Below are 14,676 nucleotides of genomic sequence, written 5' to 3' on the forward strand. Positions count from 1 at the left end.
TTGAGTCAAATATTTTTTACCGAGTCGCCCGTAAAAAGCCGCATCTCCAAAAAGAGCCAAACTTTTCACCACTACAGGCTATGATGAGAGTGACTGCTTCTCTTGTACCTCACACTAAATCAAATTAGCAAAGAGAGTGCAACTGCTCACAAGTTGTCTCTTGAGAGTCGATGGAACTGTTGGTGTCTTGGCCTGGTATTAGCTCTGACAAGGTGTGAGGAGTGGTAATAGATTAGAATAGAATAGATATAGAAAATAAAGAAATAGAGAAGAAGAAGAATAGAATAGGATTATGGCAGAGCGATGCCAGAAGAGCCAGGTGCAAGGCGACGCATTTCCTGCCACCTGCATTAGAACTGCATCCGCTATGCACATAGGCGAGTGGACATAATCTCTAAATCAAACAGCGTCTCTTAAGGCCACCCTCGGCCAAATTTGCTTCCTGTTCTTCCTCCAAAACGGAGAACAGAAGCGTGGTCGCTGAGTCATTGTCACATATTAGCCACATGTCGGCAACCAGCAACAAACAAAGCGCAGATTCTCTCAACTCCCAAATCGGGGCGACCGGATGGCGTCAAAAAGGGAGAGCGAAAGTGAGTGTTGAGTCCACCTGGGCGAAAGTTCTGAGGATGTTTGATTCTGTATCTGTTTGAGTGTGTGCCCCCCCTGGAGAACCCTCGATGGATGAATGGATGGAGGGAGGGAGGGAGGGAGGGAGGGATGGATGGAGGGATAGATGGTTTAGCAGCACTGCAGTAATGCGGCAGTGAGTCCAATCAGCGCTGAAGTGTTTGCTTTAATATCCCACCACCGCCGCCCCCCCTTGTTCGATGGCCCAGGACGAGGAGGAGGGACGCTCGTGGCTTGTTGATTTGTGCGCGCATGTTTACAGAAGTCCTCATAAATTCATAATCATCCTCTCTGCGTGAGTCCTCCCTTTCTCTCTCTCTCTCTCTCTCTCTCTCTCGGAACCACCAGGAAGCAGGTGTTGAAATTGGACAAGCTTGGACAAGTCAGATATGGATGAAGATGGCTAAGCCTCTTAAAGTTTTTGCCACAATAAGGGAAAGGGGCTTTTTTAAAATTTTTTCATCAGTGTGGTGATTTTGATAATCTGCATTGGATTGAATCCCGGAAATGGGTTCGGGGTGGGGAGGGTATTCATTTGCTTTGTGGTGCAACGAGGAAAGCAGATGAGAGAAATCTGGGAAAACTTTAGTCGTCGACGAGAAGGAACAGACTTAGCGTGGCGGCACACTGTTTTGTTTATAACTGTGCGATATCAGCGATATCATAAAGAGCATTAATGAGTTTTTTATGATCCGCTCAGCTTGCGCCGCATCTGTTTTAATCTCAGATGTTATTACTTTTTATAGCGTAGTAACATCTTTCGAGAACCCCCCCACTCCCCCGTACGCCAATTTGGCCACCGTATGGTTTTACGAGGCAATCGAACCTCCCAGATAGCCAACATTTCCATTTGCCCCTTAACTCCGTCCATAAAATCAAATATTTAGTGTGAGTCATTAAAGTGACATTACTGTTTGAGGACTTTTAATATTTGCTTGGCAATAATATGGGGCCACACGAAGACACCCACTTAACTCCGGAGCAAAACGTCACTGCAGTGGATGTAAAGCATTGTTCAGCATGTTAATGACATATCCATCATTCTGTGCCTTCCATTAAGCGACGTCTTTTATTTTTACTGCCAAATTATGATGATGGACAGACAGGGGGACAGATGGACGGTTAGACGTTTAGTCAGCCAGCGACGTTGATGTGGCTCCTGCTTGAGTCAGGCAATTCAGCTCAGACATTTTGCGAAAAGGATCTTCTGTCACAACTTTCCGTCGCCTGACCTCGGCTTAGGTGTTCAGGTGGGTGCCTTGGAATCGTTACAGTTTCGGTTCAGTTTAGCTATCAAAAGGCTAGGCTCGCTATTTTTCAACCTGTATTAACATTTTGGTTACCATTGTTTATAACTGTTTGCGATATAACCTTGGTGATATACTTACCACCACTGCAGCTTCTCACTGTGCATATATAGTAGTATATAGTCCTATAGAGAAAACGTTTACGCCTTAGAAAGAAAAAACATAAAATCTCCTTTTTGAAATTGGGAAACTCCTATTATAGTCACATATGTCTTCATGGTGTATTTTTATGTTGTGTATTGTTTTGAATAAAAATAGGAACTACATTTTGCAATTGCAGTTCAACATTCAAAATCTAATGTTGGCTACAGCAGGTCACCCTTTTTCTGGACGGGGGAAAATTAATTAGTGCATCTTCCACTTTCTAGTCGCTTACATGAGGGCAGACATATCCAATGGGTGTGATTTGCGGATAAAAATGCATTCGTTGCAACCGCGAAAATATAAAGACCCTTTTCGAAAAAGGAGATTTAAAATGCATTTTTATGGCTTTGCCCCATTGGACTGCATTCAAGCACAGTGAGAACTTTGAGTGGAGTGGTAAGTTTCCCAAAAGTCACGCAAAGGTTATTCTATGGACAGTTATAAATGATGGGAATCAGCATTTTGATAAAGGCTGGGTTGAAAAGTACCCAACCTATCCGTAAAGTTCCTTTATTAAAATCACCTTGTGTGGAGGGGAAATGGTGCAGTTTGGGGGGGATCACACAAAAAAATGTCCTCCACACCGCCCGCTATGAAAAGAAGTCCACCTGCGGGACCACAAAGCACTCATGTGCTCAGATGTCGTGGGAGGCTGTAATGCCAAAACCCACAGCTGGTATAATTCCCTCAAGCACACGCTATTCCACCTCCGATAACCATCCAAGTGAGAGCAATCGGCACGCATCAGCTGTCGCGCTAACCTCCAGGAGCTCCAGCCTGGCGAAGGGATTTGATAGAGTGGAGCCTCCACGCAAGTCCTGGTTTGTGCGTTAAAAATGTCGGCTTTTTATGCCTCACCACATTACTGTAGCTCTGCCTAGACCCATTTTGTCTTTCAAAACGTATCTTAAAACTTACTTTGATGTCTTGGCAGCCTGTATGGCCTAACCCCCAAATCCATGTTCGTACCTAGATATTTTACTCTTCCTTGTAAGGAGCTGGTTTGTGTGTTTCGGGCAAGAGTTGTCTTGCCTTTTATCTTTTTATGCGGTTGGTAATTATTTACCTCATTATTTGAGCATTCATTCATTTGTTATGGCTGGTGCAGTTGAGGGTGCTTTGCCTTCTCCTGTCCTACACGTATGACAGCTTTTCATGTTATCGCTCCTTTCCAGGGACTTAAGTTAACGAGCGCGTTGGTCGACCGCTGTTTTAAAATTGTTTCAGGGTGAAATTTAACCTGCAAAACATGAAACATGAATATTTCCATTCAAGTTTTCATTCAGGCTTCTCATTCCATTCAGTATCAGCCCCTTTGATACTATCTGCGTACCTGCTTTGGACAATGGAAAGTTTCTGTTTCAGAGCCGAGGGAATTAAGCTTTGGGCGGAAATCTAATTTTATCTCATTAAAAAGGACTTATTTCCAGTAAATTGTTTAACCGACTTACAATTAAAACAAGGAAAGCCTCTCGGCAGCTTGTTACAATGACTGAATACGTGATGGTGATGAACGAGAAAAATAACAGCTAGAAGGAATAATTAGATAACCCGTTTAGACTTACAGAGTTATTGTAACCGGAAGATAAATGTGGGTTTAATGTGGGTGAGCTTGAAAAAACACAAAAAAACGTTGTTAACTCGTAATTTCCTCATATCTTTATTTGAGCTATTGAGCTAGTTTGTGTGCTAGCAGCAGGTTATATTCTGCTTATGCCTAATAGCCTGAACTTAAACACCCTCTTTCCCCACCGCTGCGGCACATAAGCAAGTAAAGTTCTGACAGACAACTCTTCGATTTATTTTTAAATTATCTTCATTTATTATGCGTCATTTGAGGTTGGCGTCTGCTACTGCTCCTCACTCCTGGCGAGGTGTACGGAAAGCGTAGGCATACTTAGTGAGCTAGAAATATATTTGAAAAAAGAGAAGAAAAAAAGCATAGCAGGTCAGGCAGGAAGGCAAACTACACCTAATTTTGTCGAAACCCTCCCAAAGTAATGTTGTCGGGACAGAAAATGATCAGAAAGTTAAGTTCATTCCGCATTTATTTAATCATAACCGTGGTTGCACTCTAGTGTCAAAGTTGTTATTGTCCCAAGCGATCTCTATCTTTCGCTAAAACCTTTTTTTCTTTTAAACAGCAAAACTATATCCTTTGCTGAATCATGTTTTCTACTCGTTCCTCCCACAAGAACCCGGCACCTAACAACTCTGTACAACTTCCCAGGAGATGCCATTGAGCCACACTGCGAGCCCACTGGCGGGAGCTGTATTAATTACAACGGCCACTTTGCTCCACAGCTCTGTCTGGCTAATTCCTTGCTCTTGCTCCGTCTATCCTTCTCTCTCTCCCTGGCACCAGTCAATACTTCTTCAAGGCTCAAGGCTTCCCAGTAATTGGAACAAACCTGGCAGTGGCGATGTTTTGGAGCTAAATCCCAGGGCTGTATCGACTGCCGTTTGTATTATACCTTTTGTCACAGCTTTTAGCAGAAGGTACACAGACCACCTCACCGGCAGACTTTTATATGTCATCCTGATTATTATTATAATCCTTCATTAAAAGATCGGAACTTTTTTGTTTAATGAAGATTTATTTTCTTCCCGATTTAGTAATTGCTGACAAATTGAAGGTGCATCTCCACAATACGTTGGCTAATTACCCCCTCGATCCAATCAAGCGTCCGTCCTGGCAAGCGGAAGCTGATGAGGAGTTAATTTGTGATTGATTGTTCGAGTGCATTGCGCTCTTGTCCCCATCCCCCGTACCCCGTCCCTGCTCCGTCTCTCTCTGTCTTCCTATCCCCACCTCGGCTTCTCCCCTTCTGAGCGCGTCAGCTAATTACAGCCAAAACAGATGTTGTTTGTTTTAACCGTGTCTCTCCTGTCGATTTTTTTTGTTGCTTGTTGTTTTTTTTTTTTGCACTTTGCCAGTTTGTGTGTGTACTATTCTTGTGCACTCAAGACCCTTTGGCCTTGTGAGCTTAGAAGAGAAACGGGCGTCTTTTTGATGAAGGGATGGGGGTGATTTGCTCGGATCCCCGCCGGTGCTGGGCTTAGAGTGATTCCATTTTGTTTTCACAGTGACAATGGAAAGACAGCTTACTGTCTTTCCCCGGCCACCAGGCCCGTGCCATTCTGCAGCCCAGCCGACCGTGATCAATTTAAAACTGCGTCGCTCTTTCTTTCATCTGCTCGCTGCAACTGTTCATTTTGATTTGGCTGCAGTTATTGTGTTAAGGCACATTTTGGAGATAGTTCTCCTTCCTCATAATCGCTCGGTCGTGTGGCGAGTTGTTAACATATTTCTGACGCCTCCTTTTGCGGCGCGCAATCAAAACTGGCGGATTGCTCTGAAACTGCGACTACACTTCTTCTTGTTGTGTCCCCAAAACAGTCAGTTACAAGGCTTGGCTAGATGTGGTTCAGCCACAGCTGAACACATTGCTGTCCCTTCTCATTAAACTCTGCTAAGTCCGATGCTGTGCAGGGCTGTTCCAGCAGGGGACATATCAGGAGGTGCTCCATGGTCTGTGGTCCAGTTCCACAGTCACACACAGCGTCGCCGTCATTCAGGTATCCCCATTTGGCAAGAGTGGCTTTTGCACGTCCAACACCAGATCTTAGTCTGTTAAGGCATTTCCACACTGAATAGTTGGTGTCTTCTCCAGGGGCAGTGCCTCGCTCGCCTTTAGCTCCATTGTTGTTTCTGGTGGGAGGTTGTCAAGTCTTTCTTCCCACCGAGTGACTCTTTCACTGCTTGCGCTCGGTGTTCTGAGAGGTGGGACGCTCTTCAGGAAATTTTTCCTGGATTTTAGGCGGCTTTTGGCTGGCACATGGCCGAAGAGAGGATGTCTTTGATCATTGGACTGTTGTTGCCGCTCTTTCTTGCTTGCTGCATTTCGTCGTATCTCTGGTGGGGCTATGCCTGCCAGGATGTATAGCCGGTCTGTAGGTGTTGGTTTCAGGCAGCCAGTGATAAGGCGGCAGCTAGCATTGAGGGCGGGGTCCAACTTCTTGGCATGGGCAGCTCGCTCCCATACTGGGCAGGCATACTCGGCAGCTGAGTAGCAGAGAGCCAGTATGGTTGCTTTCAGAGTCTGTGAGTTAGCACCCCAGGTTGTTCCAGTGAGCTTGCGGATGATGTTGTTCCTCGCACTCACTTTACACTTGGTCTTCTCAATGTGGGTCTTAAAAGAGAAGCATCTGTCCAGGGTTACCCCTAGGTAGACCGGGTGCTCACAGTGTTTGAGGGAGGTTCCTGACCAGTTGACCTTCAGTTGGCGCTTGGCTTCACAATTTCTCAGGTGGAAGGCACACACCTGTGTCTTAGATGGATTTGCACATAGGTGGTTCTCTTCATAGTAAGGTGTTAGTTCTGCCAGAGCATTGGAGAGTCTGTCTTCCACAACTTTGAAGTCAGTGGCTTGAGCACCTATGCCAAGGTCGTCTGCATAGATGAAGCGGCGAGTGTCTGCACTTTTTGATTGGTCGTGGTGTAGATGTTAAAGAGAAGTGGTGCAAGCACACTTCCCTGTGGAAGGCCATTCTTGAGTCTTTGCCATCTGCTTTTCTTTCCTCCAAGCTCAACAAAAAAGTTCCTGTTTTCAAGCATGCTTTTGATCAGTTCTGTCAGACTGATGTCCCTTGTGGTCTCCAGGATCTTGCTGAGGAGGCGTCTGTGGTTGACTGTGCCATAAGCAGCTGAGAGGTCGACAAACACCACACCAGTTACCATCCCTTCCTCATAGCCGTCTTCAATGTACTGCGTGAGGTTGAGTACTTGGCTAGTTGTCGACTTGCCAGGGCGGAAACCTACTTTTCACGGATGAGGTGTTCGTCAACAAAGGTGCCAATTCTGTTTAGGATCAGATGTTCGAAAAGCTTGTAGGTATGACTCAAAAGTGCGATTGGTCTCTAGTTCTTGGGAGCGGATGGATCTTTCCCAGGTTTCAGCAGTGCTATAATGTGGGCTTTCTTCCAGATGTTAGGGAGTTTGTGTGTTGTTAAGCACTCATTGTAAAGCTGTAGAAGCCATGTCTTTGCCTTGCGACCGAAGTGCCTGATCTGGTTGGTTGCAATGTTATCCTATCCGATTGCCTTTCCTGGTTTGAGGGTAGAGATTCCCCCTTCCAGCTCTTCTATACTAAGCTGTCTTGTAAAAGCAGGGTCCTCGATGTATTTCTTGCGGTTCAGCTTGGTCTTTTTCCCTCTTTTTACACTCTTTCCATTCAAGAGCAATTTGTTGTCAACTTGGTTGGCAGTGAGTTTTGGGTGCTGAGGAGCTGCTTTAGGATCACCCCCTAGCTTGTGAACAAGTGTCCATGCTTTTTTGCTGTTTTTTGACATGTCTGTGGACTCAATAAGAGCATTCCAGGTCTTGCTTTGCTCTTGGGCAATGTTTTCCATCACCTTCTCAGCTTGGGCAGATGTTTCATCTAAGAAGGGATCTGCTTCAAACATGCTGACATCATGTCATAGAGTCCTGGACAGTCCTTTGAAAGCCCAGGTATATATTCAACTCTACAGCCTCGTGGGATGTGTTTCCAAGCAGTTTTCAACACCAGGTTAGCAAATTGGTCGTAATTCTTGCTAACTGGTATTATATTTTTGATTTTCTCTTCCAGCTCGTTGGTGAAGCCTTTCCAGTCTGCTTTCTTGTAGTTGAAACGCCTTTTAAAGGGCACGATGGTTGGGACTACAGCTGCATTCATTTGGATCCCAATGGGACGGTATTGGCTTCATGGTATAGGGTCCAGCACAGTCATTTTACACAGTCCAGCGATGTTACTTCTGACCATGGTGAGGTCTGGATTGTAGCCACGTTTCCAGCGAGCACTGAAAAACGAGTGTCGTAGCTTGGGGTCATGGATAAGACTTAGTTGGTTAGTATACATCCAGTCCTCTACTGCTTCTCCATCTTTGTTCATTTCAGGGTAGCCCCACTGGGTGCTGTGGCTGTTGAAGGCCCCAATGATGATCTGTGGTTTGCTGTGTACTTTGGGGATTGGCAGGGAAAATATAAAGTCTACAGGTGGTGGTTTATAGACAGATGTTTCTACAGCACTGCTTAGCTCAACGGATAGGACTTCGATGTCATGGTCGTCTGACATATCTGTATCTTCTATAGCTAACCCTGTTTTTACAAATATAGCACTGCCGTACTGCCGGTGAGGTCGCTCAGTGGTCAGGACCATTCCTGGTATGGTGGGGCGGTTATTTTCACTCCCTCTGTGAGTCTCTTGCTAGCAGAGAACATCACAGTGTTGCTTGCTGCATAGATCGGCTAAGATGGTTTGTTTTGCAGAGGAGAACCCTTCAATGTTCACAGATATGACTGTCAATGCTGGTCTTGAGGAGGTTCCTCGTTTCCGACATCGACCTTTGTGTCTATCTCCAGGCATGATGTTTTCTCTTGTGTTCTGTAGCTTTGTGGCTTGTAGCTTGCAGCTTTTAGCGTAGCTTGTAGCTTGTAACTTTTGCTTGTAGTGGTGATTGGATTAGCAGTATCTTGTAGATCTAGTCGATCTTGTCGATCTCGTCGACCTCGTCAATACTCCCAGGGCCGCGACGTGGACGCTCCTTTTTTTGGCCCCGCGACTACACTAAAGCGCCGGTTCTATTGTCTAAGGCAGTGTTCTTCAACCACTGCGCCGGAGCTCGCCAGGTGAGCCGTGAAGCTTTTTAAAATCTCACTTTGACAAAAAAATGCAGGCAAATTTCAAGGCTGTGGTAATCTAATTGTCTAATTGTGTCCATCAGAACCAGTATCACACTAAAAGTGACAGCTATTCGTCGTGATGAAAGGTTTGACTCTTTTTTGATCTTCGGTTCTTGACGAGTAACTTGGGAAAAAGTTGTATGATTTTCTGACTCTTCGTTTGTTTGAGTCGGTTGTCATAACGTGTGGTGAGACAAGGGTCGGTTACTCTACGCTGTGAATGGAATTCTCACATGAATCTTTTCATTCTGTCATAATGATTTATTTTGACATTATTTTCAAAATGATGAAAAGGCCAGACGGGGCCTTGGCCTTTTTTCATCCTGGACTTTAATTATTCTGAGTTTGACTCGCTTGCCCCCTTTTTTGGCCGGAATGATTCCAAACTCCTAATTTAAAAGATTTATTCACTATGAGCGAATTGTTTGCGAGTCTTGCATAGCTAACTATTAGTAAGCTATATTAACAAGCACAGTTCTACATGTCTGTGCGGCTTTGTGATGTTTTTAGTGGTTAACAGGCTAGTGGTGTGCTCTGGGATTATTTTATTGTAAAAAGTGTGCCGTGGCAAAACATTTTTGGGAAACACTGGTCTAAGGAATTTAGGAATGAGATCTCCTGCCTCGCAGCAATAGTACAGAAAAACTAGGCACCATTTTCACAGTTACTGATTTAAACAAACTTTTTATGAATTTTCTTGGTCCCTGAGTTCCTGCAACGTTCTTTGGTTAAGAACGTGATCAGTAAATGGGATCATATCATATAGCACACAATATGATCGCAGTGCATGGTGGTTTCATTTGATTTTGTACAGTTTAATGATCCATTCTTTACACCCAGAGCAATTCACTGTTTATTTTGAAGGTCTTGTCAGTAATTATTTAAGCTGTATCTCTATGGATCGTCTCAGCTGCAACATCTCTCAAGTGGCTGCTTGGGCAGAACTAATCCTGCAGACTCCTGACCGCAGGTTCGGAGGTGAGGGGACAACAAATTTCAGGTCATTTATCACATAAATGAGATTTGAAGTTTTTAGCGTTATCCCATATTTTTACTGGATTGAAAAAAATCTTATTTTCAATCTTCAAATCAGATTGCTCTGCTTGAAAGTTGCTGTATGACGTCTCAAGACAGCGGGAAATGTTCATCTTTGAATATTTGAGTCATTGCCCCAGCTAATAGTTTACATCTGTCACAAATTTGGTCAGGTGAACCCAACTGCAGGACACAACAAAGGCCCAGGGGTGGTGCAAGGTTTAATGTAGAACAGGCTGGTGTCAAAACCAGGGGAACGGTCAACAGGAAAGCTTATCGGCAGGGAACCAGGGTCCAGGAAAAGGCAGGGAATCAGGGTCAGGAAACAGGCAGGGAATCGGGATTGTAGAACAGACTGAGAATTCAATACGCACACAGTCACAACGAACTGACATAGAGGGAGTGAATGGGGAACAGGTTAAATACAAGAGGAGTGAGGAAGGTGAAAACAGGTGGGGAGATTGCTGACTGGGGACAGGTGTGCAGTGGCAGGGATGTGAAACCAGAGACAGACAGAGGGAGCTAGAGAGGAACAGAGGGAGACAGAGAGAGACATAACAAGCAAGAGCAGGGCAGGATCCTGACACCATCAACAGGCATTAATTAGATATGTATTTTTTACACATTATAATGTTAAAAGTTTCCGTCGAACTTTGCCAAGTTTGGAACGCACAACAAAAGAATGCAGCTGTTCTAGTGTTAATGGTTGGAGCCTTTCTGTTCAGGATATAATAAAAACTCTCACCATGTTGGCGAATCATGGGAAAAAGGACTCCATCTCCCTCACTAAACCTCTACCTGTGGGGGCAGAGACCCCCAAAACATTTTTATAAAATTTTCACAAAAATTATTTTGACATAAAAAGAAAACTGGCGGATCCACACCCTAGGGGTTGTGGACCCCTGGTTGAAGACCACTACTACACAGAGATTACATACAGTACGTGAGAAATTAGGTGTTTTTGAGGAAAATACTGTTTTGTCGGAGAGAAAGGCGGCTACAAAGACATAAATAACGTTGAATGTGAAAAGGGGGCTGGGGGTGGGAGGCAAAGTAAAAGAGCCGGAGTAGTAGAAGTGATTGAAATTTTCAATCTTGACCTGAATAGCGGATGTGAGATGAGATGCAAAGCAAGCGTCCCTTTGGGGGGGGTTATGGATTATGGGATCCATCCAATCACTCAACTGGGTGATGTGCTTCTCACAATGTTTGCTGCTCACTGCGAGAGGAGTGGGAATATGATGAATGTTTTTATCTATATCACCCTTTTTTGTTGCAGTCCCATGAGGGTCTGTTATTGTGCATCCAGGAAGCCAGGAAGTATCTCACAGGAAAGCCGGCGTGTTTGTGGTTTCTGGGTGCGGATTCCGGTGGCGTAATGAAACATTTTGCAAATAATATTTCTCAAGCCCGTATGCAATGGACGCCAAGGTGAATTTCTCACGTTTTGACGGCAGCGGCACAAAAGAGTGGTGTTTTTTAGAGCCTGACATTGGTCAAACATGTACATGAGCAGGGGGTTTTCCATCCACTTAGCACGCAATATGTTTCAATTTGCGCCGCAAGGATGGACTGGCTGAAAAAAACTGAATCACAACGGCTGACACATTTTCATCGGATGGAATTGGGCACAGATGGCTCCAGTGTAATCTCTTCAGTCTGCTATTAATCACAGTGTGGAGAAACTGGGGGAGGGGGGAGGGGCACAGCAAAGGTCAGTCAGAGGTAGGGTTTAGTGCCCGTTTGTCAAACAGTATAGTGGCTCAGGTGAAATAAATAGAAAAATATACATTTGTGTAAATATCACATTTAGTTTTAAATGTCAATTTAATTCTTAATATAGCAATTTATGATTTTAGGGTTGGTATACTATATGCTTGCTAATTTCTGAGGCGTGGAGCAACTAGTTTAAATGTACTTTGTTAAATGTAAATAAGTCATCTTTCAAAGAAAATACACTTATGAAACATTACTTATAGCTGTATTTTTTTCTTTCAAAGAAGGTATTTATTTATTTATTTTTACAATTTTTAATACCTGTTTTGTTTTTAATTTGTTCAGATGTACTGTTTCCAGCTCCAGTTTTATGTTTCCAGTTGGTTATATATTTTTCTTACTCATCAAGTTTAGTTACAAATTGACGATGAAGCATGGGTAATTAGTGCGCTCTGAAAAGTGTGCTCCCACTTCCAAAATAGCCTGAAAACACTTTACTTGAACTCACGTTGCCAAGTTGTGCATTTCTGGTGACAACTAAGTGTGTCAGACAACTTGACGGCGCCACATGCTTCCACGACCTTATGGACCGGTCTATTTAAGCAACCAATTCCTCCTGCCTTACCTGCCTTGGTGCCTGCTTACTTGCTGTGTTGCTGCACTCCCTCCACCTCACCTGCATCCACCTGTTGGTGGCTCTATTCTTCAATCCAGGGCGATTCCAGTTCATCACTCCTATAGTTGTAGCTCACTAAGTATGTCTATGCTTGCTGTACACCTCACCAGGAGTGATGAGAAGTAGAGCCCAGATGCCAAACTCAAATGATGCGAAAATACGAAACAAAAATAAACAAAGATCATTTTAAAGTAAATCTAAAAGTTCGTCTGTCAGAACTGTTACATGAACTATTTGAATTAATACTGCTCACATTGTCATTTGTAGAACTACTGTTACCAATCCTTGAGTTGACATTATTTTTAAAGCAACAGTTATTTTACTCTTTTTTGAGTACTCACTAAATGCATGGTCTATGCAATACTGTTCATTTGTTTGTTTGTTGCCATAAGCAGAGTGTGCCTAAAGATAATTTATAGCAGTGCTCTTATATAGCAGAGCTCAGCATTGATTGTATTGTTCCTTAGTGCCTTAAGCTGAGCTCCGAAGGAAGAGATAATTAAACCCGTTCTACATACAGTAACTGTGTGTGGAAGAGGTAGCACATTTTTTGCAATATAAATAAAATAATTTGTGTTTTTATACAAGAAAACCCACTCATCCATGATTCAGTGGACTCAGGGGATGGAGGGGGTCCACTGCTAGAAGGTCATTTAGTTGGGTCCAACCAGTGGAAATGAAAATGTCTAACATTCAGGAAGTCATTTTACCTTCTCTCAATTTGACTCAAATACAGGTAAAAAAATGAATAAGGGATAAAAATGAAATTATGAAAAAAAAAAAATCTGATATTATATTCTGATAATTTGTAATATAAATCAGTACGTCAAACAATGTATTCTAAAAAAAATGTGTTGTTAAGAGGTTGCCATTTAGAAGTTACTTATTGTATTTATTTTCCCTAGAATTTGCTATAGATGTTTTATTTATAGATATTTTATTAATAAATGTATTTGGAGTGGTGGAGAACGTTTCCCCATCACAAACGGTGCTTGTTTCGTTCCATTGTGAGTATAATAAAATAGTGAGTAAAATAAAATAACCCTCATCTAAAATAAAAACACTGTTTTGGCGCACCGATCATAGGCGCCCCAACGCTGGCTGGTCGTGGGCACAGCCGGTACCGTCGAAGCATGGTCGCACCATCGAAGCACGGTCGCACCATCGGCTGAAGCCCTGGACACCCACCCCTAACGACGCCACTGTCGCCAACGTTCAATTATCGTAATACATGAAAGTGGGGGGACAAAAACAATGGTGTCCCCCCTATTCCGGTGCCCCTATCTCCAACCCACCCCCCGAAAATGTTCTTAATCCCCTAAACGACGTCCCTACACGGCCCGCTGATGGCTCCCTGTATCCTGTGTTTCCCCTCTGGCAGCTATACCCTGCGAGTGGTGGGCAACGGCATCAAGGCTCAGAGCATCAACCCTGAAGTCAAGGTGAAAGGAGCGGACCCCATAATAAATCAAATCATAGATAAACTCAAGCACATCAATCAGGTGAGCCTCCCCTTCTCTCTCGCTTGCTCTCCCCCCCCCTTCCTCTCTTTCTCCCTCTAATAGCTATTCCTATTTCTCTTCTGAAATGTCATTCCTGTGACGCATCGGCCGTTCCTCTCTCCTCCTCCTCTGTCTTCTGCCCCTTGCCTCTCCAATAGACATCCCCCTACTCTACCTCCGACTACTCTACTCTACCTCTAATCTGCTCTAACTCACCCCTACATCCTTCTTCTCAACCACTACTCTATCTCTGCAGTACCTAAACTGTACTGCCTTTTTACTCTACCACCCTTGACTGCTACTCTACCTCTACTTTACTTCTACTCCTACTCTACTTCTACCGCCCCCTGCTCTCCTTCTACTTTACCTCGACTACACCTCCCTCTCCTCTCCCTCCACTCGTCTCTACTTTACCTCCACTCTACTTCTACCCTACCTCCCTCATCTCCAGCTCTTCTCGTCTTACCTCTACCTCCCTCTATTTTACCTCTAATCTTTAGGGTCTTTATTGGGGTTTATCAGTTCAACAGTGTAATGACATAGTACAATACAATTGTTTATTTCCATTTGAGTCAATATGTGATGGAGATTGATAACACTTTGTTGTTCCACGGTCCGTTTTCAGCCTGCCAAAGGTCAAGGCAAAGGCATGTCCCTCAAGCCCTCATTTATACCCACGACAATCAAGATTCTCATTCAGCTATTTAGAGAAGATCAAATGTGTGTCCTGCCCAGGCAGCCAAGCTATCTATCTATCTATCTATCTATCTATCTATCTGTCTATCTATCTGTCTATCTATCTGTCTGTCTATCTATCTATCTATCTATCTATCTATCTATCTATCTATCTATCTATCTATCTATCTATCTATCTATCTATCTATCTATCTATCTATCTATCTGTCTGTCTGTCTGTCTGTCTGTCTGTCTGTCTGTCTGTCT

At 43.8% G+C, this 14,676-nt stretch overlaps 1 protein-coding gene across 1 annotated transcript in view; it reads left to right on the plus strand.

Moving 5' to 3' along the window:
- gpc5a (glypican 5a) overlaps positions 1 to 14,676 on the plus strand; it is a gene marked incomplete at its 3' end in the record, with an annotated part of 118,713 nt that overhangs the window by 66,673 nt on the left and 37,364 nt on the right. The window contains exon 7 of the mRNA XM_079997346.1: positions 13,614 to 13,734. Within this exon, the coding sequence (XP_079853472.1) occupies positions 13,614 to 13,734 (121 nt within the window). The remainder of the gene's footprint in view (positions 1 to 13,613; positions 13,735 to 14,676) is intronic.

Source organism: Zeus faber, assembly GCF_960531495.2.
Source record: "Zeus faber genome assembly, chromosome: 3".
Taxonomy (NCBI): domain Eukaryota; kingdom Metazoa; phylum Chordata; class Actinopteri; order Zeiformes; family Zeidae; genus Zeus; species Zeus faber.